Here is a 24524-nt window from a genome sequence, read left to right on the forward strand (position 1 = left end):
GCTGGGAGGACACAGGGAGAGGGGCTCGGGGAACCAGCGCTGTGGGTGCCGGGTCTCGGACGCCAGGTCCAGACCTGGAGAGGACACTCCTGCTGCCTGAGCCCGGCCTGTGGCTCTGTCGGGGCACCGAGCATACACACAGCCTGCTTCCCCAGGTTCCCAACGGGCCCTGAGATGGGGACCCCGTGGAGTGGCTGCCACCTGCCCGGCCGCTCCGCGGGACAGACATCCGTCCGCAGGTCCCTCCCTCCCCGGCGGCAGCTGGGTCATCGGGGCTTAGAGGTTGGCGTAGAAACGAAATGGAAATGACGGAGTGGCCAGGACGTGGAAATGGGGGGGGGGGCATTCCTGCCACAGCAAAAGCTTCTGGAACTTTAGAGTGGAGTTTTTAAAACGGCAAACGGCTTTTAATCAAAGGCCTGGTTTCCGAGGAGAGCCCTCCCGGGAGACTCCGCCAGGATGGCCAGCTGCAGGGGCCCTTCTGCGGCCTGTGGTCACTAATGTGCCCGCCGCTGGACCGCAGGGCCCCTCCCAGGGCCGGGGGGGCTTGGGTCCGGCTTTCTCCCCTTTCACCCTTCCATCCAAGCCCGCAACCAGGGACTCGCGCCCAGGCCCCCGGTGCAGCGAGGCCTCGGACGTGAGCACCGGGTCTGGGACCCTGCACGGCAGGCGCGTGGGAAGGAGGTCAGGGCAGCAACAGAGGCGGGCGGGAGGGGGCGGGGAAGACGCGGGCTCGCGGAGCAGCACAGGGGACGTCGCCGCCGAGGTCACTCCACCTCCTTGTACTTGTTGAACATGTTGTAAAGGACCCGCAGGGTGGATTTCAGGTCCAGGTTCACCACGTCTGCGGAAGGAAACAGAGGAACCGTCACAGGACGGAGGGTTCACCTGGAGCCCGGGCACTTGGGGGGCACGTGGGCCAGGTGCTGCGTCCAGGGCGCCCTCCAGGACGCTCTGGGCAGTGCCATCCCAGACACGGGCCTCGGGACAGCCCCAGGCTGCCACCCCTGGAGGAGCCCCCGGGGCAGCCGGCTCAGGTGCCCCTCATCCTCTCTAGGATTTCTGGGACCAGTGTGATGACGACGTTTGCGTGGTGTGGGGTCAGCAACAGCCAAGGCCATCGCTGGGGACCAAACTCCACAGGCTCAGCTGCGCTGGGACCACTGGCCGGCAGCGGGCCTGGCCTCCTGGGGCAGCGTGGTGCGGCCTGCCCAGGACACTGGGGATGACAGCTGCGTCCAGGGCCCCGTCACTGCGGGCCGCGGGTTCTCGTCCTCATACCCTGTGACCTCACCGCGTGACTTGGGGAGGGCTGCGGTTCACGGGTCACAGGAGGGAATTCCTGTCCCTGGATGGGCCTTCAGAGCTGTCTGGCGAGCCTCCCGGAGTGGGCGTCCAGAGGGTAAGGAACACATCCCCCCAGACTCGTGCTGCGGCTGGAGGGTGGTGATTCTCAAAGTGGGGTCCCCAAACCGGAGCATCGCCGTCACCTGGACACTTGTTAGAAATGGGCCTTGTGGGGCCCATCCCACAGCCCCAGACTCAGTCTGTCCTTGGACAAAACCTCCCAGGATTTAGATGTTACCTCCAGTTAGAGAAGCCTGGAATGGGCCACGTGACACAGTGCCAGGAAGGGCCAGGGAGGCGGGCCCTCGGCCCTGGCCTCCGCCCCTCGGGGAGCGTGCACACGCCACCTCCCTGCTCAGGCATCAGGGACACAACTGTGCAGTCACTGAACTACAGTCGGCCTCTGATGTCCTTCCAGGCCATGGAACAGCATCCCCAGCCAGAGTGTGGCCCTGGGAGAGGCAACTGCATTTTGAAGTCCGTGGCCACAGCCTTCGAGTCACATGGTCCGAAAAGACCCAGCACTGGTGGCTCCGTCAGCCCTCCTGGTCTCCAAACCAGGAGCGTAGGAGTCATGGGGACATGGAGACGTGGGACACAGCAGAGCAGAGCCAGCCTGTGAGCCACCCACTCAGAGACCTGGTCACACTGTCCTGCCATGCCCGCTCTCCCCAGGGCACCTGGTCGTGGCCTTACCTTCGGGCCGAGCCTTGGGTTTCTTGAGCCCTCCATCCAGCATCAGCTCAAAGGCAAAGGACACGTTGTGCACCTGCCAAGGACAGGTACAAGAGTTACAAGGACAGGTGCAGGAGTTACAAGGACAGGTGCAGGGGTTACAAGGACAGGTGCAGGAGTTACAAGGTGCATGAGTTACAAGGACAGGTGCAGGAGTTACAAGGACAGGTGCAGGAGTTACAAGGACAGGCGCAGGGGTTACAAGGACAGGCGCAGGGGTTACAAGGACAGGTGCAGGATTACAAGGACAGGTGCAGGAGTTACAAGGACAGGTGCAGGAGTTACAAGGACAGATGAAACAGTTACAAGGACAGGTGCAGGAGTTACAAGGACAGGTGCAGGAGTTACAAGGACAGGTGTAGGGGTTACAAGGACAGGTGCAGGGGTTACAAGGACAGGTGCAGGATTACAAGGACAGGTGCAGGAGTTACAAGGACAGGTGCAGGAGTTACAAGGACAGATGCAACAGTTACAAGGACAGGTGCAGGAGTTACAAGGACAGGTGCAAGAGTTACAAGGACAGGCGCAAGAGTTACAAGGACAGGTGCAGGAGTTACAAGGACAGATGCAACAGTTACAAGGACAGGTGCAGGAGTTACAAGGACAGGTGCAAGAGTTACAAGGACAGGCGCAAGAGTTACAAGGACAGGTGCAGGAGTTACAAGGACAGGTGCAGGAGTTACAAGGACAGGTGCAACAGTTACAAGGACAGGTGCAGGAGTTAGGTGCAGGAGTTACAAGGACAGGTGCAGGAGTTACAAGGTGCATGAGTTACAAGGACAGGTGCAGGAGTTACAAGAACAAGTGCAGAGTTACAAGGACAGGTGCAGGAGTTACAAGGACAGGTGCAGGAGTTACAAGGACAGGTGCAGGGGTTACAAGGACAGGTGCAAGAGTTACAAGGACAGGTGCAGGAGTTACAAGGACAGGTGCAGGGGTTACAAGGACAGGTGCAGGATTACAAGGACAGGTGCAGGAGTTACAAGGACAGGTGCAGGGGTTACAAGGACAGGTGCCAGAATTAATGCCAGGCTGAAGCTGTCGCCAGGCCCGCCCTCTGCCCACCACTTTTCTTCTGAAAGGGCAGGACAGGAGCAAGTGTGGACAGAGTGGGCCTTTGGAATAACCACAAGGACCCAGGGCACCCGGTGCAGGGCAGACATCCACGCATTCACTAGTGGTCCTTCCTCCCCTCGCAGTGATCGGGGCGGCCGGGAGACACAGGGGTGAAGGCACAGAGCCTGCCCTTGAGGTTCCTTCCATGTGTCTGCCCCAGGCCCCGGCCACACAATGAGAAGTGGCAGTGGCCCCATTTTACAGATGAGAAAACCGAGGCTCGGACAAGACAAGTCACTCCCAGAGCGCCCAGCCCTGTGCAGTGTCCCCGGCAGAGCAGCCCCTTCTCCCGGAGCACCCTGCCCCACCAGCGGACCACCATCGAGCGCCTCATCTGCACACAGCAGGCTGTGGATCAAGGCGGAGACAGGGTGGAAAGAGGGAGGAACAGAGTCGGGCTCAGACGGCAGCTGACTTGGGAAGCTATGTCCTCTGGGCCCCTGAGAGGGTGACGGGGGGAATCCTCGAAACCGCTCAGCGCTGAGCGTGGGTGTCGTGAAACCCACGCTGCCCGCGGAGAGAACAGTTCGGAGGGTGCTCCCTTCCGAGCCACACGCAGCCACTCGGCCCAACAGGGCCTGGTTCGGAACAACTGCCCTCCTCCTTCCTTCTCTACTGAGCACACTGGCAGGCAGGGGACGGCCACCACCCTCGGGGTCGTGCCTTCACCCCTCCGTGCTCGTGTCCACAGAGAAGCCTCTCCTGGGCCCGGGCCCTGAACACAGCGGACAGAACGCGGCTTTGGGGCCACCCTCCCTGACCGTGGGGACCAGCCACATGACAGGACACCCTGAAGTCCCTTCTCGCGCAATTAAAGGACCTTGGGGAACCTGGCCAGGTGAGGGAGAGTGGAGGGTTCTGGAAGGGCGCGGGCCCCTCCCCTGCCAACCCTGTGACCCCGCGCTGTCCCAGCCCTCTGTGGTTCCGTTTCCTCGTCAGAGACAGAGAGGAGCAGACTGGGGGGCAGAGGGACAAGGAGCCTGAAACTAGAGCCCTTCCTGCGATTTGCTTCGAACCTCTGAGTCTCCAGGACACGGTCTACTCCAGAGAAAGGGGCTCTGTGGAACCTTCCAGAAGATGAGGGATGAGCACAGGTACTTAGCCAAGCGGCCAGCACAGAGTAAGACTCGCCGAGGCTCTAAGACAGAACCCGCGGTCCCCAGGCCTCTGAGGGCTGAGAGGGTGCTGGCCGTTTGCCGGGAGGACCCTGAGGTCGGAGCGTCCTGTCTCGTCCTAAACGCACTGAGTCGTTTGGTGGCCTGGGCCCAGGACGCTGGCCCTCGGTCTCCTGCTGCACGGGTCCGAGGCCAGAGCTGGGGTGCAGGAGACACCACCCACCACCTCTGCTCGCGGAGCCCGGGAGCTCGGGTATCGGGACCAACCCAAAGTGGGTCCGGGTCTACGCCGTGGGGACACATCGCCTGTGAGGTGTCGGGAAGACAGGAGGTTGATAAACATCACGGCTCAGGGAGACCCTCCTGGCGGCTCCGTGACACCTCTGCTCCCTGTGGGGGAGGGGAGAGGATGCAGGGGTGGGCTAACGGGCGGATAAGGACCCCCCAGAATGGGCACCCTCCCTAAAACAGCCTGCCTTCCTGGCTCCCACTCGGAGGTGAAGGCGGACTGAACAGGCCAGGGCGGCGACTGACAAGGACTGTCATCCGTGGAGGGAAGAAGGCCAGGCAGGGGATGGCCCCGTCGCTGGCACAGAGCCTCGTCCAGCCCGAGGGCGGAATCCACCCTCCTGCCAGCGCCCTTATCCATTCGGACCGGGAAAGACGCTCTTCAAAGCCCTGCTTCTGCCGCCAGCCGCACGGGGCCTGGACACGCACCAGCCTCGTCAGCGCACGGCGCTTCCTGCCCGGCTCTGCAGCTCGGCTGGGTCCTCCGCGCCCCCGTGCCCACGCACTCGCCGCGCCCCACGGACTCCTCCGCCTGTCTCCATCCCAGCAGCCAGAAGTGGGCAGGCGGACAAACCCCGGCCCCGCGTTCGAAGGTTTCTCTGGCTGCCTGCCTCTCTGACTCATGGGTCTAGCGCTTTGGGGAAATAAAACGACAGATGCCCGTGTGTCCGCAGCAACACGGTCCGTCCGCACGCCAAGTTTCCGAAGGCGGTAAATGCTGGCAGGCTGACCGCCGGGAGGCCCCGGGCAGGAGGCGGACGGCCCGGCCGCACGCACAGGGCGGCGACGCCGGAGAACCAGCACCCCAAAAGGACAGGTTAGGCCCTTCGAACCAAACAACCCTCTTCGGGGACTTTTCCAAGAAACAACCCACAGGAATTGAAGAAACACACAGATTCAGGAAGACGCCCATTGTTTTCACAGGGACCAACGGAACAGCGGGTCACCACTGAGCAAGGCGCCTGGGACGCTGGCGAAGCGGCAGCGGCCCCGGGAGAGACACGTGCGTGGCGCAAGCAGGGGGCAGCCTGGCAACAGTGCTGCATCTGACCACAGTGATCAACGACGCTCTCAGCCCGAGGGGAAGACCGGCAGAGAACCGACGCCCGCATGGCCCAGGGGCTCCGTCTCCCTGCGATGCCCAGTCAGGCTGGCTTATGTTTTGAGCCGGTCGGGGTCCCCACCCGTGCACCATAAGGGGGACGCGCACCTTCTGGTCGAAGCTGTCCGGGGTCAGGTAGAAGTGCTGCAGCGGCACGAAGTAGTCCTCCAGCAGGCCCATGAGCAGCACCAGGTACACGCCGTCTGCAAACTGCAGAGAGAGCAGTGATGCGGGGGAGTGTGCACGGAGCCGGCGAGGGCCCGCTGCTCGAGAGGAGGACAGGTTTGAGAGCTGAACTGTCCCTCTCCGATTTACGAAGGGGTCTGCCGCCACAGGTGAAGGCCGGTGCCGGCGCCGCGCCGGGCATGGATGGGACTGTGACTGTGTTTGCAGTTGGAGCCACGTGGGTGGGGCCACGGCCTTCCCAGCCACCAGGCCCCTCCCCCACCACTGCCGTGGGAACGACACGGGCTCCACGTCCGGTGTGTGGCTCCAGGGAGATGGTGACCCACTGAGCACCATCCGTGCCATGACGGCGTGACTGCCCCAGGGGCCGTGCGCTCTGGTTCGGGGTTTGCAGCCCTGTTCTGCTCACTTGTCAGCTGCCTGCGCCTCCCTCTGGCTGTGCTCAGGGCAGCGGACAAGACTGCCCCATCCTGGAGCCTGGGGACGATGACCTGTGTGTGCAGCCGGCATCTGGTGTCCACCCCAGCTGGGCCCCGGGCAGCGGGACGGGCCCCGGGCAGCGGGACGGGCCCCGGGGGGGGGGGGCAGCCGTCACCCGAGGTCCCAGTCCTCCTCCCCGCCCCTCGCCCAGAACCACTCCCACCACAGGATGGGGACCGGGGTCCAGAGCAGACTGCCCCATGCGCCCCTTTCACAGAAAAGGGAGGCGGATGAGGGCAGAGTGACTCCGGAGTGGAGGAGAAGTGATGAAGAGTCAAAGCCTCAGAGTCCACAGGCAGGAAGCCCTGGCCGGGGGCGGGGAGGCCGGGCAGGGTCAGCGGCATGTGGGCAGGCGGGGTCCCTGAGGGCCTCCAGGGGCAAGAGCCGCAGGCTGGGCTCGTGGCCTGATTGGTAGGTGACCCCTGCCTGTGTTGCGAGTCTCATTCTTCCAGGAAGACGTCACTCATTCCTTAAGGAGAGCAGAGGGTGCTTTTAAAAAGTCATGTAGGCCTGGCTGGTTTGGCTCAGCGGTAGCACGTCGGCCCTGGATCAACGAGCTGCAGGCTCGGTTCTGGCCAAGGGCACTACCCCGGCTGCCGTCCCCAGCCCCGTCGGGGTCGTGCAGGAGGCAAACCAGTCGACGTGTCCCTCTCACGTCAATGTTTCTTTCTCTCTCCCTCTTTCTGCCTCCCATTCTATCTGAAGATAAATAGCAAAATCAACAACAACAAATATAAAAAGTATGTACCCCGGATGTGACCGTTTTCTGCTCCACTCTGGTGGGAAGCACTGGAGTTTCCCCCAGTGACACAGAGCCGGCGTGCCCAGGACACGGAGCCCGTCATCACGACACCTTCAGGGACCAGGGGGGCCGTGAGGAAATACACCACCCACACCACCTGCCCGGGGGTGCTGTACCCACCCGAGACGGGCAGGGGGGAGGGACGGGGGCCGAAGAAAGGAAGACACGGGAATGGAAAGGGGCCCCCAGGAGGGTGAGGGCCGGCAGACTGTGGCAGTTTATCAGCAATGAGTGGGCCCCCAAACACAGAGAGGGGGGTCCTGAGATAGGGGTGCCCGAGCTCAGAAATCCCACCTGGGGAGGCCCCAAGATTCCATCCTCACTATCTCCATCATCAACACCAACTTTTTTTTTTAATCCTCAACCAAGGATATTTTTCCACTGATTTTCAGATAGAGAGGGAGGGAGGGAAGAGGGAGGAAGAGAGAGAGAAACATCAGCGTGAGAGAGACACATCGACCGGTTGCCTCCTGCACGACCTTGACCAGGGCCAGGGGATCAAACCACAACCAAGGTATGCGCAGGCCCTTGACCGGAATGGAACCCACAACTCCTTGGTCCATGGGCGGACGCTCTAACCGCTGAGCCAAACGGCCAGGGCTCCACAGCCACTTTTAAATGCTTTGTCCCCCATTAAGCCTCACCGTGTCTGCGGTCTCCAGGTCAGACACGTGGAGATGCTCGGAGCTCAGTGACTGGCTCAAAGCCAGCGAGCGGCCCGGAATACACAGGGTTTTCAAAAAGAGGGAAAACACGTGTGTGCGCACACACGGACACACACACGCTCACACCTCTGAGCAGGAATCTGACCCCCACACATCCGGACTTGAAGGGTGACCTATTTATAAAAATACACCATTCCCCTGAAATAGGAGAAGAACGTCCTCTGCATTTCTGTGGCCACTGGTCTCTTCTGATGGACCAGTGGCTAAAGGCAGCTTTGAGATGTTACTTTACACAGTGTGGTCACAGGAGAGGAGCAAGGACACGGAGCAAATAAAGACTAACACAAATTCAAGCCCTGCCCTGGCCGGTTTGGCTCAGTGGTTGGAGTGTCGGCGTGAGGTCTAGAGAGACCCGGGTTCGGTTCCCGTTAAGGGCATGTACCTCGGTTGCAGTTGGTCCCCGGCCCTGGGTCGTGTGGGTGGCAGCCACTCTATGTGTCCCTTGTGCGTCAATGTTTCTCTCTCTCTCTCTCTCTCCCTCCCACTTTATCTGAACAAAATATCTAAAAAATGTCCTCGGGTGAGGATTAAAAAAAATAAATTAAATTAAAAAAAATTCAAGCCCAGAGTCTCGGTCCAAGACGCCTGGCCACTACCACTGGGGTGGGGCCCCTCTGGGAAAGGGCAGTCGGAACCGCAGGGGACGGTGTGTCCTCAGCACTGAGGTGACAGCGCCAGGGGTCAGACCTCCCTGGGCCTCAGGGCCCCTCCCTCTGCTCTAACGACTCTAAAGAGTTCACCCTGAGGACCGGACAAGGCACCAGGCCTGGGCCAAGAGGCTCCCTGCACCGCCGGGCGCCGGCGCCGGCGCGGGCGACGCCTGTCGTGAGGGGCCGGCCCGACGCAGCTGAGGGACTAGACAGCGGCTATTAAAAGAGACGACCACAGATGGCAGCCCAGGCACTGGAGGAAAGATCAGACTGCCACACACACACTCTCCCTCAGATGCTCACAATATATTTAGTAACAAAAAGCACATTACAGACAGCTGCTCAACAGGATCCACTGCCGTTTGGAAAACACGTGTGCACATAAAATACCCAGAAAAATGCACGTCCATCCGCGCACGACGGTGACCGCGGAGAGGGTGATGGGGGAGGCCGTGGGGAGGGAGTGAGGAGGGCTTTCACTCCCCACTCAGCAGACTTCTGGACTGTTCATGGATCAAGCAGCAGACAGTGGCCGTGTGTGCAGTGTTGGCAGAGCGCTAACACGATACAGGGATCTGCACGCAATTCACAGAACACGTGTTCACACTAGAAACGGCCGTTCAGCCCTGGCCAGTTTGGCTCAGCGGTTAGAGCATCGGCCCACGGACAGAAGGGTCACAGGTTCGATTCCCGGTCAAAGGCATGTACCTGGGTTGCAGGTTTGATCCTCAGCCTCGGTTGGGGTTGTGCAGGAGGCAACCCAGCGATGTGTCTCTCTCACATTGATGTTTCTCTCTCTCTCTCTCTCTCTCTCCCCCTCCCTCCCACTCTATCTGAAAATCAGTGGAAAAATATCCTCGGGTGAGAATCAACAACAAAAATAATATATATATATATATATATATTTTTTTTAAACGGGCCATTCGGCTTTCAAATACTGACCCACGCCGTCCGGGCCTATGCGGAAGAAAAGTCTGGAACCAGCCTCGTGGCACAGACGCATTACAAAGGATTTTCAGTTGTTTTGCTTATCTGCCTGCTCAGACATTTCTCCAATGAACCTGAATTACTTTTTTAATTAGAAAAGCAAATGGGGAAAGTTAAGGAGAAAGGAATGAATGCAATCACCCTGGGCTTTCAGAAAGATCCGCCGCGTATTAGAGAAATTGGTACCCAGGACGCCCGGCCCCGGATCCCAGCCCCAGCTAATCCTGGGGAAATTATATTTTGTCTTGAACACTTGCTGAGTGCTCAAAACCTATTTTTGCAATGCTGCTCTTGTTCTGAGTGGGAGTGGGGGAGGCTACAGCTGAGCCTCAGATAACTCAGGGGTTAGGACACCCACCCCCCTCACCGTCGAAAGGCCATGTGTTATACACTGTGTTCTTACAATAAAGTCAGCTGGAGGACAGATGTTATTAAGGAAAACCACAAGAAACAGAAAATGCACATATACTTCTGTACTGTGTTCACTGGCATCACAAGTTTACATGTCTGTGTACAAGACAAATCCCATGTGGTCCAAAAGCCTGCAGACATTATGTGTGTGACTGACACTAGACATCAAAGAGAAAAAATGACGTGAGAAAGAAATGCTCATTTACAAGGATAACGATTTGTGCCTGATAACAAAGAAACAGCAATATGATCGTTTGGTGAGTAAGACAATCTCAAAAGATGTTTCCAATATATTTTTTGTTGTTATTAATCCTGACCTAAGGATATTTTTCCACTGATTTTTAGATAGAGCAGGAGGGAGGGAGGGGGAGAGGAAGAGAAACATCAATGTGAGAGAGACACATCGACTGGTTGCCTCCCACACAACCCCGACCAGGGCTGGCGGTCGAACTGGCAACCCTTGACCAGGAATCGAACCCTCGACCCTTCGGGCTGTGGGCCGACGCTCTAACCACTGAGAAAACCAGCCCTGGTCGGTTTGGCTCAGCGGTTGGAACGTCGGCTTGCGGACCAGAGAGTCCCAGGTTCGGTTCCCACTAAGGGCACGTACCTCGGTTGTGGTTTGTCCCCAGCCCTGGTTGGGGTCGTGTGGGTGGCAACCGGTTACTCGATGTGTCTCTTTCACATCGATGTTTCTCTCTCTCTTCCCCCTTCTCTCCCTCCCGCTCTATCTGAAGATAAATGCAGAAAATGTCCTCGGGTGAGAATTAAAAAAAAAAAGAAAAAGAAAGACATCCAGGTGTGAGTGGACCCGTACCTCAAACCCATGTTGTTTGAGGATCAGCTGTACCTCGTACTTATGCAGAAAACACTGCATATTCACCAGGGGGCATTTAGCAAGCATCTGCCAGGTGCCCGGGACAGAACATTCCAGACCAAGGGACCTGCACAGGCAGAGGCTCTCTGTTGGGGTGCATGGCACCCTGGAGGTGTTATGAGTTGAATTGCGTTCCCCCAAAGAGATGTGCAGGCGTCTTGGCCCCGCGTCCCTGTGAATGTGACCTTATTTGGAAATAGTCTTTACTGAAGTCATCAGTTAAAAGGAGGTCAATAGGGTGGGCCCTGATCCAACATGACTGGTGTCCTTACAAAAAGGGGAGACTAGCCCAGCTGGTGTGGCTCAGTGGTTGAGCATCGCCCCAGGCACCAAGGGGTCGCCGGTCCGATTCCCGGCCAGGGCACATGCCCGGGTTGCGGGCTTGATCCCCAGTTGGGGTGTGCAGGAGGCAGCCAGTCGATGTTTCTCTCTCATCGATGTTTCCACCTCTCTCTCAGCCTCGGGGAGCAGCCCAGAACTGCGAGGGAACCCAGGTCCGTTGTCTCCGCCAGTTGGGGATACTTTGTTCCAGCCCCGGGAAATAAGCAGAGGGTCTGCGAGGTGGCGAGGCCGGCTGGGGCTGGGGCTGGGGCTGGTTCGGCTGTAGCGCGGGCGTCCCAGCCTTGGAACAAGATGGTGCACGGTTTGCCCACGGGGCCCCGGGATCAGAGCACTGGCCGGCGCAGAGACTTCCGACCCGGAACACCGCTTACCTGGGTCTCCAGTTCCGTCACCTCCAAATTCAGCTTGTTCAGGTGCTTGTTCACAAACGTGATGAGAGACTGTCAGGGCAGAGGGGCAGGGCAATCAGGACAGACGCCAGCTCCCACCCGGGGCTGGGGGCCACCCGGCGCTGTGAAACGCTTCCCTGGTCTCCTGTTTACTAAAATAAAGGGCTCCTGTTTAGAACGAAACGTTCTTCCGATGACCCTTGGTTTGAATGAGATTACGCCTGGAACGGTCCCAGCTGGAGAAGGAAGCACACGGCAGGTCTCCCCCAGGAGCTCAGGGCCCGCCCAGGCCTTCGGAAGGATACAGTGGTCAGGTGTGGCTCAGTAGGTTGGAGCATCGTCCTGTGCATCGAACGATTGCAGGTTCGATTCCTGGTCAAGGCACGTGCCTGGGTTGCCAGTCTGGACCCCAATCAGGGTGCACATGGGGGTCGGCCGATCAATGTTTCCCTCTCACATCAATGTTCCTCTCTCTCTCTCTCTCCCCCTCTTCCATTCTCTCTAAACTCAATAAAGCGTGTTTGCAAAAGGAAAAGAAAGCCGTTTGGGGAAACTCCTAGACGAAGGACTCTCTCCTGGTCGCAGGCAGAAAGGATCACGGCTCAGATCTCACAGGAGGGCAGGCTGCCTTCCCAGCGAGTCGTCTGCAGAGGCTGGGGCAACGCCGTGCGCTGTGGGCTGAGGCTCCGTTCCCGCCGGGGGAGAACAGGCCTTCCTGGCAGACCCCCAGCCCGACTCCAGAGCCTCGGGTGCAAGCGGGTGTTTCGTCCCGAGGCTTCCCAGCCCGCCTGTCCTCTGCGCACCCGTCGTGGGCAAGCAGCCCCACGTGCGTGTGGACGGCCCTGCCGGCAGAAGCCTCCTGTTCACTGAGCAGCTGTGGATGCAGCGTCATGGTGAGGAGGCCAGCAAGACCCAGGGGGCGACACGCTTAACATCTCACAGTGAAAAATAGCCTCGAGTGGGCATGAACGCCACGCCGGCTGGGGAAGCACTCAACGAAGCAGGGAGGGGGCAGGACGGTCCCCGGGGACGGAGATACTGAGCTGCTCACTGGACGCACTGTAGTTACGTTTCCACTGTAATTACACTCCAGCCACGTGACAGACACTGCGGGACCTCAGACGTGTCCCCACCTTCCTCCCACTCGGAGTCGGGGCTGCGGGAGCCGAGGAGACGCACACGGCCCGGGAGCTTACCTTCTTCACCAAGCTGAGCTTGTCCGGGGCGTGGTCAAACAGCGTGTCGAAGGCGTCCCGCTCTGCGTGCAGGGAGACACAGGGACGGGGGGTGGACACGGCGCCGCTGCTCCATCCCCGCCCGGCCGGCCCAGGCAGAGGCAGCTTCGGCCCTCGGGAAGCCAGCCCAGAGCTGAAGAGCCTTGGCAAGAAGATGCCTCTGGGGCCCCTTCGACAGGGTGTTTCTTCCGACAGGAACACGTGGGAGCAGCTGGGCGCCCGCCCCCGTCACATCCGAGGACGAGGACGGGAGGGGTCCTTCCCCGCACTCCGCGTCTCCAGTACATCCTGAGTCCACTGGACATCTGCCCCCCGCTGCGCAGCGCCCTCCCCTGGCACAGCTCCAGCCTCTGGCTTAACACGTGTCCCTCCCCCACGCCGAGCCCCTCAGATCCACTCCCCCGGCGGGTGGGGCAAGCTTTTTACAGTGTAAATTAGACCATTTCTTGCCTTCTCCCAACCCTGCCCCCACTAAAACTGACCGACAACTTTTTCTTACTCTTAGCATAAAAATCATTCCCGACTTCCGGTCAAGGTGGCGGGTAGGTAACCGCGGTATCGCGTCCTCCCACAACCACATCAAAGTTACAACTAAACTACAGAACAACCATCATTCAGAACCGCCTGAAATCAAGCTGAATGGAAGTCCTACGACTACGGAATTAAAGCAGCAGCCACATGGAGACTGGTAGGAGGGCGGTGGCGCGACGGGCTGGTCCCACACCCACGTGTGGCGGATAAAAATCAGGAGGCTCCCATGGCTGGGAAGGTCCTTCCTGAGGACTGAGGGGTCCCCGTCCCACACCAGGTGCCCCGCTCAGGGTCCCAGTGCCAGGAAGAGAATCCCCATCACTTCTGGCTAGAAAACCAGCGGGAACTGAGGCTCAGGGAGGCTGAGGCGGCTGGAGCCCCAGGCAGCTCCTTAAAGGGCCCGCGCGCGAACTTATCGGACTCGCTCCCTCTCAGCTTGGAGGGGAGGCAGCTCGAGGGGCGCCAGAGACATACAGGGAAAAACTGAGCTGTTTGGCATTGGAGCGAGGGCTGGAGAGGGGGCTTTCTCCGGGACAAACGTGCTGTCAGAGGCCTTTGTTCCTCTGGTGAGCCCTTCCCTGGGGCGGCAGACAGTCGCCATATCTGGGACCCCAGCAACCTGGCTCACACTGGTAGCCCCACCCTGCTGACCCCCTGAGGCCCCGCCCTGCCCCACGCAACTTTCAGGCCCACCCAAGCTGTTGCCACTTGCTTAACCATAGGATTGGCCTGTCTTGGATCCCGCTTCAGGTTTTTCCTAAATTCCTCCAAACGAGCAGCATCTGGTCTCAGCGAGCCCCATACCTCTCGTTAAGTAATACACAGAAACAAACACAGGGAGGCAGCCAAAATGAGGAGACAAAGAAACAGGTCCCAAATGAAAGAACAGAACAAAACCCCAAGAAAAGAACTAAGCAAAATGGAGATAAGCAACCTAACAGATACTGAGTTCAAAATACTGCTTATAAGGATGCTCAATGGACTTAGTGAGAACCTCAGTGAACTTAGGGAGGGCCTGGATGCACAGTCAGAAATGAAGGAGGCATTAACTGAAATAAAGAATAATTTACACAGCTTCAATAATAGAGTATGTAAATCCAAGGAGCAAACCATCGATTTGAAATATAAGGAAGCAAAAAATGCTCAATCAGAACAGCAAAAAGAAAAAGGAATAAAAAAAAAATGAGGATAGTGTAAGGAGCCTCTGGGACAACCTTCAAGCGTACCAACATCCGCATCTTGGGGGTGCCAGAAGGAGAAGAGCAAGAACAAGAAATCGAAAACCTGTTTGAAACAATAATGGCAGAAAACTTTCCTAACTTGGTAAAGGAAACAGACATACAAGTCCAGGAAGCACAGAGAGTCCCAAACAAGATGAACCCCAAGAGGCCCACACCAAGACACATCATCATCAAAATGCAAAAGGTTCTCAAGACAAAGAGAGAATCTTAAAAGCAGCAAGAGAAAGGCAGCTAGTTACCTACAAGGGAGTTCCCATAAGACTGTCAGCTGATTTCTCAAAAGAAACTTTGCAGGCCAGAAGGGAGTGGCGAGAAATACTCAGAGTGATGAAAAGCAAGAACCTACAACCAAGATTACTCTATCCTGCAAAGCTGTCATTTAGAATCCATGGCCATATAAAGAGTTTCCCAGAGAAAAAAAAGTTAAAGGAGTTCATCACCACCAAACCATTATTATATGAAATGATGAAGGGTCTTTTTGAAGAAAAAGATAAAACATATGAACAAACAAAATGGCAATGAATACATATCTATCGACAATGGAATCTACAAACAAAATGAACAGGCAGAACAGAAACATTCTCATAGATACAGAGAACATTTTGTTGGTTGCCAGTTGGGAGGGGGGTTGGGGGAATGGGTGAAAAGGTGAAGGGATTAAGAAGCACAAATTCATTGCTAGACTGACAAACCTCAAAGGAAAGGGGTTGGGGGGTGGGAAGAAATAAACCAAAGAACTTATATGCATAACCAATGGACACAGACAATAGTGTGGGAAAAGGCGGGAGGGGGGCGCGAGGGGAGAGGAGGGGGTTAATGGGGGAAAAATGTGGAACATCTGTAATACATTTTACATCCAACAATAAGGATTTAAAAAAAAACAACCATTCTCCTTCCTATGGGCCCACGGGACTCTCGGAGCTCAGCATCGTCCCGGACACACTCACCCTCCCTGACTTGACTCCGCCAACCGGCCTCCGGGCTGCTTCTCTGTCACTCGCTCCCGGCAGGGCCTTTGCACCTGCTGTTCACCTGTCTCCCTTCCTGCCGGTTGCACTGCCTCCTGAGGGCCTTCCCTGAGCCGGGAGCAGAGCAGCCCCTGCCAGTCTCCTCCTGCCCTGGGGCGTTCTCCACAGCGCTTAGTCACTACTGCTTAGTCACTACGCCGCAGGCTCCTCCTCACTTGTCTGCTCCGGATCGCTGGGCAGTCAGCGCCGGAGGGCTGGCACCACCGTCCCTCGTCCCAGAACAGGGAGGGGCCGCAGCCAGTGCTCAGAACACATGAGTGGACAGAGGGGACGCTGCTCCAGAGTCTCTGCACGCTTCCAGGGTACCCCTGTGGGAAGATCTTCGGGGCCCGAGGGGGTCCGTTTCACCACCCCACCCATCTCCCTTTGCCCAGGCGAGCCCTAACCCACGTGGGGGACCAGCCAACACAGAATCCCACCTTCCCCCCGCGCGAGGTCACGGGCGGCTGTCAGCGCAGCCCCTGCCTCCCTGGGGCTGAGAAAGGAGCGGGCTGGCTGGGGGCCAGGGGCCCGGCTCTAGGCTGAAGCCGCGGGGGGACGTGGCGGGCAGGGCAGAGACCACTGCCAGCAGGACCCCAGGCCGGGGCTGAGGTCTCCAGGGTGGAGGCAGGGCTGTGGGAGTCGCTGCCGGGCAGGAGGGCAGGAGAGGAGGACGTCTGGAAGGGCCTGGGGCTCCTGACTTCTGTCCTGAAGGAGCCGCTGACCCCCCAGGTTTCTGGGGTCAGCACGAGGTCCTCTGTCACTAGCCAGGGCTTAGGCCCAAACCCAGCCCAGCGGGCGGGGGTGGGGTCTCCTCCGGGACCAGAGCCAGCCCGGGGACGTTCAGTCCTGCCCGGCCTGACGCAGGGGTTGGGGACAATGAGAAAAGGAGGTGAGGGCCCGAGGAGCTGCAGAGCCAGGTGACAGGGAGGAGCTCTGTACCCCACTGCCCAGGGCAGGGCCGCAGGGCCCCTCACAGCCCAGCCCCTGCCTCCTGCGGCTTTGGGGAGGGGGGAAGGTGAAAGGGAAGAAGGCGGGAGAGAAGGAAGGGGTGTGGGTGTGTGACAGGTGCACACATGCATACGGGGACCAGGCGTGTGTGAGGGGTGGGGGTGGGGTGCAGAAGCCTCTGCCCAAGTCAATTACTGCTGTAATCGTCTAAGTCAGATTATACTCAATCAGACGGCCGGCTGAAGAGGGGAAAAGCTAATCTTTACAAAGCAAAACACGAATTTTAAATGCAGTTTGAGAAAACCCCAGAGCACAGCGCTGACGTCAGCGGGGTATATTTAGCCGGGCACCGCGGGGCTCGCAGAGTCGGGGCGAGGAAGGGCAACAGAGCGGCGTCACCAGGGCCCGCAGGCCTTCGCTGCACCCCGCGCCTGGCCTTGGGCACGAAAATGGATCTGGGTTCAAATCCCAGCTGCCCGACTCCACAGTCCCCTGACTTCAGGCAGGTCGCTCCTGGTAAAGTGGGGGGTGAAAACACCCTCCTCTGGGTCACAGAAACAAACAGGGAGCAGCCCTGCCCTTGGGAGGGGCTGAGGGGTAAACCGAGGTGGCCAGAAAGGACACCGAAAGGGGCCGAGTCAACTGGCGTGTGCCAGTGTCCGCCAGGCTCAGCCTTCAGGGATGTCTGGTTTGGTCCAGGAAAAGTTGTTTTTGTTTGAGTCGTTTTTTAAGTTGGAAGTTGTATCCATAGTTCTGAGTTTCTGGCTTCTCTTCAAGAACCGACGAATCCACATTCCCACCTGACATCAGCGAGCCCCACTCGAAGTGCACTGTGGACTCTGCACTTTGCCCCAGACCCCACCCCTCCCCGCTGCCACCCCCAGAGGCCAAGGGGCAGCTGCCTGTTACCATCAGATATTCCGGCCGCCTCCCTTTCATGTGATCAGCCCGGTCCCTGGAGGCGTCTACGCTCAGGGCCCTGGGACACAGGGGCCCGAGGAGGGGGTCCCACGGGACGAGAAGACTGGAAGGGGGTTCCGGGCAGAGAACAGAAAGCAGAGAGGGCCCCACACCGGGTGGCCTGTGAGGGAGGCGAGGGGGCTGGGTCCCGCGGGCTCAGGGTCCATGACCAGGAGAGGTGTGGGAACAGGCCCAGCGGCAGACGGGGGGTGGGTGACCCAGAGGGGCCAGGAGGGGAAGAAGAAGACAGCTTCTCCTCCCTTCTCCCCCACTTACCCAGGAAGGGGCTCTGGGAAGAAGCCGGGGAGGGGGAGGGGGCGCATTCAGAGAAAGACAACCAGCAAACCCGTTGCCATGGAGATCAGGCTGCAGCTCCCCAACTCCCCTGGGGAGAGAAGGGCTTCCCATTCCCCTAGCAATGATGTCAGGAGCTGGGGGTAGGGGGTGGGGGGCAGAGTGGACCCTCCCTCCCTAGCTCAGAGAGCTTATGGGAGACACTGAGGCCAGGGACACACGCTCTGCGAAGCCCAGGGGTGGACACCAGCCAGGGAGCGTCCGCCTGCTGTTCTGGAAGCTCCTGGGCCATGCACTGAGGAAGACCCGGCTCCAGCCCCCAAGACGCTTACTCTTCGGGCAGCCATGTGCTAACGGAGAGTGAGAAGGGCCGGGGTCCCCACACTGCCAGGTTCCCCGTGCCCGCCAGACACGTGGCGGGGCTTGACGCGAGTGAGCACAGCAAGGTGCCTCCTGTGAGCGGAGACACGAGTAAAGAAAGAATAAGGTGAGGTGGGGGCAGTAGGAGCAGAGGGTGCTCAGGGAGGGCCCCCGGTAAGTGACATTTGAGGGAGAGCTGGAGGTGAGGGCGTGAGCCATGGGGGAATCTGGAGGGAGAGCATTCCCAGCGCAGGGTTCTGCGGTGTGAACGCTGAAGGGAAGTGTCCTGGGGGCAGAGAGGGAGCCACACGCAGGCTGGACATGTAGGGGAGCGAGGAGGCCAGAGACCAGGAGGGGGCGTCCAGGAGGGCCACTGCAAGGACCGTGGTTCTGTCCTAAACCAAGGTGGGGGTGGTGAGGAGGAGTGAGGGGTAAAGGGGTGCTTAGGAAGCCTGGCCCCAGCGACAGTGCAAAGGAATCAACTAGAGGGGCCAGCGGGGGCCAGTACCCTGGGGGAGATCCCACCTTGGCGGCGGCGAAGGTGTGCACAGGAGAAGGCTGGCCCGCTGCTCCAGGCTGCTGGCGTGGGAACCAGGAGACCCGGCAGCTGCGTCAGTGAAGCCAACAGGGAGTGGAACTAATTGCCTGCCACCCACTAACAGCCTCTGCATCTCACACGGATGCAAGAGCCTGTGCAGGAATGAGGCCAAGTCCTCGGGCTCCGTGGCTCCACGTCCCTGCCCCCCATGCTCCGGGCCCCCCTCCCCCATGTCCCCTTCACACACCGTGACACCTGGCTCTCACCCAGGAGTCGGGTCCTGGCACCAGCCCCAGCAGCGCCCGCTCACAGGCTGCCGGGGCCCCTCCCCCAGCGTCTCCTCTCTCTTGCACACAGCCCCCCAAGGTCTCTGACACCTGGAGCAGGCCTGTCCCAAACACAGAGGTGCCAACACACAGAAAACCGCAGACCACAGTTTCAAATGCTCCGCGGGCCCCACTCGTCACCCCCGGGCCTCTACAATCCAGAGGTCTAGGACCCCCTGCGGCAAGGACAGGGAAGCCGCAGACCATGCACTGCGCCCCCAGACGGGCCTCCCCAGACAGGGCCAGGCCGCCCACATGCCCGTCCACTCGGGGCGCCCCACGCTGGCCCTGCAGTGAGCTGCACTCCCCACTGCTACTCTGCCCACAGCAACTGGCACGTGACGGATTCCTTTCCTCTGCACCCCCATTTGTTTAATTAATAAAGACACAGAAAAGACCTGAATTGCTACTTAAAACACAGGGCAGACGGGGATTCCCAGGCCCGTGTTCAGGCCTACCTAAGAAAGCGTCACTGTGGCGTCGTCTCACGTTTAAGACCTTTGAGAACCGAAGAGCCTTCTTCATACACAGGTAGCAGTGGGGTGCCCCTGGACCCCCACAGCCCCGGGACAGCTCCGGGGGACGCTCCCCCGGGGCCCTGCAGCTCCCGGACCAGCTCCAGGCCGGCAGGCCCCCGAGCACACGCGGACACGTCTGCTGGGTTTCCACGTTCCCTGCGGACATGCTCCCACCCGCTCACTGCGGAACATGGTATTTGGGGGCCGATGCTTTTGGAATAGTCTCCAAAGCAGTGCGCCTGGCTCAGGCTGCCTCTGGTGTCCACGCTGCCACAGCTGTCCCTCCATCCGCCACCCCTCGCCGAGGTGCAGACGGGGCCACGGGGCTCCAACGGGCAGGGACCAGCTCTGGGGAACCCTAACCACCGCCCCGCAGAAGGAGAGCCGGCGGCCGAGTAGATCCCGTGCTCACTCTCACGTCGTCTGCCCAGCAACTGTGACCAACCCACTCCACAGAGAGGGACAGAGAGGCCACGGGGCAGGCCAGTGTGCCCAGCGGGGCAGAGGCAGGGCTGTGCCTGGAAGGGAGCTGGCTGAGCAGAGGTTTTAAGGCAGGAGGCTCCACCCCTTCAGGAAGTCTCCCCTGGCTAACACGCTCGCATGCAAGCCGGCACCTCTGCCCTCCCTGCTGTCCTGGTTTCCACTCGGGCTGCGTCCCTGCGGGGGAGCACGTGCTGTCACCCACACTCCTCTCCTCCCGCCCGGCCCCTCCCTGCTCGGAGAAGCACACCACGGCCCCAGCACAGGGCCCACGGGGAGCCCCGGGGAGCCCCAGCTTCCTCGAGGGTCCCAGCGCAGCTAAAAGCACAGGGCTCCTGCGGCCCCACGTGAACCCTGGGGGCTTCCGGGCCAGCCCAGTGCCCACCACCCCTGACCCCCCACCTTCACCCCGCCCGGGCTTACTTACCAAAGCGCCCCATCATCTGCCTGCAAACAAGAGAGAGAGAGAGCGCGCAGTGAGTCCGTGTGCGGGGAGGGCGACCCAGCGCCGCCGGCCGGGATTGCCCCCCTGAGGGCTATTTATAGAACGTGACCACACTTTGATCAATTCCGTCCCACAGTAAATCATCATCTTCTTTTAAAGCCCTCTGCCCTTGTCGCTGGGAGGGTGTGCACATCACGGAGGGGTTCATATCAGCAGGAAAAGGGTCTTCCTGACCAGCATGGATGGTGAACTTTAAAATACAAGGGTGCAGGTGACCTGAGCCCCATCTCCCTGTAACAGGATCCTGGGGAGCCACAGGCCACGCTGAAGCCAATGGGTGGATACCTGGCTTCTCTGTGGCGACTTCAGGGGCACGAAGGCGCAGCTCCTCCCATGTGCCACCTTCCCGAGACACAAAGCCATCTTTATGTCCTCCCCAAACCTCTCTGGCCTCAAGTCCTTGGGCTCCATCTCATTGAACAAATACTTTCTGGAGCCCCCGCTATGAGCAGGCCATGGAGGTACAGTAGTGACGCCCCTGGCCCGCCCTCGGGGCACCTGGCGGTGCTCTCCAGCGTGACACACGGGAGATGCGGTGGGAACCAAAAGAAGCCAGCTGCTCCTGCCTGCAAACAGAGGGGGCTTCCTGGAGGAGGTGGCCTCAGAGCCGCCTCTAGAAAGAGATGGGAAGGATGTTGAGGCTAGACGGGAGGTGGGCAGGACGCCGTAAGAAACTGAAGACGGGCTTTCAGTACGGCGGGAGGGCAAGCCGCGAGGCGACTGAAGTCAGATGCAGCAGGAGGCAGACGGGCACTAATGGTTTAGGCAGACGTCCGAGGACTGCGATGCCACACGTGCTAGGGGAAGGGGTGGGCCAGGGCAAGCCAAGTCCGCTGGACAGCTCCCCCACCCGCGTCTGGGGTGCTCCGCTCCTCGGAAATTCCCTCAGGGCTCACGGCACTTCCCACAAGCTGATGTCGCATTTCTAAGACACACCCTTCCTCGTCCGCTAGACCGCCAGCCCTGGAGGAGCAGCAACGGTCAGCCTCCCGGCGCCCAGCACAGCGCCTGGCACACAGTAGGCCCCGTGGGCCGTCCACCGCTGCTCCCCCACCGGCAGGGTCTGTCCCCGCCCTCTGGTCCGGGATGGCCTTCTCACTGGCTCTGACTCTGAGTGTGGGGGTACGGGGCACCCGGGGAGGCCCTCTCGCCCTCTCGAAACCTGAGGGCACCATGGAGGATGCCCAGCTTTAGAAGGAGAGACATGCGGAGGGACAGAGGTCCACACTGTCACCAACCCCCAGACCAGCCTAAGAGCCACCCAGCTGAGCCCAGCCCCAGCTGTCGCACAGAACTGTCATCAAATAAAATGACTGTCGCTTCAAGCCACTTGGTTTGGGGTGGTTTGTTACATGACCATGGACAACTAAGACACCAGGCCACTCCTCACCCCTTTCAAGTCCTCCTCCTGCCCCAAAGCCCGCTGTCCCCTCCCTGCCCCTCCCCGCCCCTCCGGGCCCCCACGTCCCCGCCACGGGCTCGGCACAGAGCTGCCCACGCACCAGGCCGCCGGCAGCGTCCCTCCCACCCCCTGCCTGCTCCCGCACCGGGAGTGGCTTCCTGGGTCGGCTTCGCGCTTTGAAAGACCTGCATGGACTCACGACAGTGATCAGCCCCTGTGAACTGAGTGGGTGGGCTGAGACGGCCGATAGCCCACCTTCCGTTCCATCCCGAACAGCTCTAGTCGGGGGCACAAGTGCCGTGACTTTAAAGACCCCCCACAGGGTGTGCGGAGGGCCGCCGACACCCCACGCGACACGCACCACGGGACCTGCTATTCGCAATGTGCTGGAAGCGGTTTAGGCCTAAGGATCGCCCTCCGGCTCCTCCAGGCCAGGGTGGCTCAGCCCTGTCTGCCCACGAGCAGTGGTGGGTTAGACGTGTGGTCCCTCTGCGGAGCCAGTGCAGACGGGTAAATGAACGGGGACTGTGGTCCCTCTGACCGTCCGAACGCCCCCTCCCTCCCCTCTCAACACTGCCAAGGCCCCTTCAAACACAAGGAGTCAAAGGCCCCGCCCTGGGGAAGAACTGTTCTGCCCTCACTTTGCGGATTGAGTGCGCCGGCCCTACCGAAGGTCGACGCCCTCCACTCCCTTTCCCTCCCTGAGGGAGACTGTGAACATGATCGATGTGTTCCCACGTGTCCATCGGTTCAGGCAGCTACAGGAGTTCTACCTGCTCCGCCAGACGTTTTCTAATGTTTCTACGTGGGAAGTAATGGTCTGGGTTCCTCGTTCACCACCAGCCCACACTCTCCCTCGTCCTCCCTCCAAAGAGGGAGCGAGCTCTGGCGCAGGCCGTGGAGGCTGCCAGCCGGGCAGACGCGGGCGGGATCCACCGCCAAGTGGAGGGACGTGAGGTGTCGTGTCCCTGGGGCCACGGGGCCAGGAGGACGGGGCGGCAGGGCCACTTACTCGGTGGTCGTGGTCAGCTCCTCCGTGACGTGGCTGGAATGCAGCAGGCCTTCCCGCTTCTGAAAGGCCAGAATGAACAAGTGAAAAACACACAAACACCCGGGCAGGTCGGGGGGAGGGCAGACGGGGAAGGGCAGGTCGGGAGGAGGGCAGGTCGGGGGGGAGGGCAGGTCGGGGGGAGGGCAGACGGGAGGAGGGCAGGTCGGGAGGAGGGCAGGTCGGGGGGAGGGCAGACGGGGAGGGCAGACGGGGGAGGGCAGATGGGGGAGGGCAGGTTGGGGGGAGGGCAGACGGGAGGAGGGCAGGTCGGGGGGAGGGCAGACGGGGGAGGGCAGGTCGGGAGGAGGGCAGGTCGGGAGGAGGGCAGATGGGAGGAGGGCAGGTCGGGAGGAGGGCAGACGGGGGGAGGGCAGGTCGGGAGGAGGGCAGGTCGGGGGGAGGGCAGACGGGGGAGGGCAGATGGGGGAGGGCAGACGGGGGAGGGCAGATGGGGGAGGGCAGGTCGGGGGAGGGCAGACGGGGGAGGGCAGGTCGGGAGGAGGGCAGACGGGGGGAGGGCAGGTCGGGAGGAGGGCAGACGGGGGGAGGGCAGGTCGGGAGGAGGGCAGACGGGAGGAGGGCAGACGAGAGGAGGGCAGACGGGGAGGGCAGACGGGGGAGGGCAGATGGGGGAGGGCAGGTCGGGGGGAGGGCAGACGGGAGGAGGGCAGGTCGGGGGGAGGGCAGACGGGGGAGGGCAGGTCGGGAGGAGGGCAGACGGGAGGAGGGCAGACGGGACGAGGGCAGGTCGGGAGGAGGGCAGACGGGAGGAGGGCAGACGGGAGGAGGGCAGACGGGAGGAGGGCAGGTCGGGAGGAGGGCAGACGGGAGGAGGGCAGGTCGGGAGGAGGGCAGACGGGAGGAGGGCAGATGGGAGGAGGGCAGGTCGGGAGGAGGGCAGACGGGGGAGGGCAGGTCAGGAGGAGGGCAGATGGGAGGAGGGCAGGTCGGGAGGAGGGCAGACGGGGGGAGGGCAGGTCAGGAGGAGGGCAGATGGGAGGAGGGCAGGTCGGGAGGAGGGCAGGTCGGGAGGAGGGCAGACGGGGGGAGGGCAGGTCGGGAGGAGGGCAGGCGGGGGGAGGGCAGGTAAGGAGGAGGGCAGATGGGAGGAGGGCAGGTCGGGAGGAGGGCAGGTCGGGAGGAGGGCAGACGGGGGAGGGCAGGTCGGGAGGAGGGCAGACGGGGGGAGGGCAGGTCGGGAGGAGGGCAGACGGGAGGAGGGCAGGTCGGGAGGAGGGCAGACGGGGGGAGGGCAGGTCGGGAGGAGGGCAGACGGGAGGAGGGAGGGCGAGGAGGGCAGACGGGAGGAGGGGCAGGTCGGGAGGAGGGCAGGTCGGGAGGGCAGGGAGGGACAGGACGGGAGGAGGGCAGGTCGGGAGGAGGGCAGAGGTCGGGAGGAGGGCAGGTCGGGAGGAGGGCAGGTCAGGAGGGCAGACGGGGGGAGGGCAGGTGGGGGCAGGGCAGATGGGGGGAGGGTAGACGTCGGGAAGAGGGCCTCAGGGCTCCTGAGGCCGTGCATAGATGGCCAGGCCCACGAGCCACCTCAGGGACAGCGAAAGAACAAAGAATGGTG

The 24524-nt window shown here is 60.7% G+C and overlaps 1 protein-coding gene across 3 annotated transcripts in view; it reads right to left on the bottom strand.

Annotated features, from left to right (window-relative positions):
* Positions 1–380: 380 nt before the first annotated feature.
* PARVB (parvin beta) overlaps positions 381–24524 on the bottom strand; it is an 81047-nt gene continuing 56903 nt past the window's right edge. For 2 of the 3 annotated variants that reach the window (XM_036250901.1, XM_036250903.1), the window contains exons 7-13: positions 22913–22971; positions 20421–20440; positions 12749–12810; positions 11535–11603; positions 5812–5913; positions 2044–2116; positions 381–844 (exon numbers count right to left, since the gene is read on the bottom strand). In XM_036250901.1, coding sequence (XP_036106794.1) covers positions 768–844; positions 2044–2116; positions 5812–5913; positions 11535–11603; positions 12749–12810; positions 20421–20440; positions 22913–22971 — 462 coding nt within the window. In that variant the 3' untranslated portion in view covers positions 381–767. Of the gene's footprint in view, positions 845–2043; positions 2117–5811; positions 5914–11534; positions 11604–12748; positions 12811–19690; positions 20171–20420; positions 20441–22912; positions 22972–24524 lie in introns of those variants that run through there. The other variant, XM_036250902.1, reaches the window with a different exon arrangement.

Source organism: Molossus molossus, unplaced genomic scaffold (assembly GCF_014108415.1).
Source record: "Molossus molossus isolate mMolMol1 unplaced genomic scaffold, mMolMol1.p scaffold_m16_p_10, whole genome shotgun sequence".
Lineage (NCBI taxonomy): Eukaryota > Metazoa > Chordata > Mammalia > Chiroptera > Molossidae > Molossus > Molossus molossus.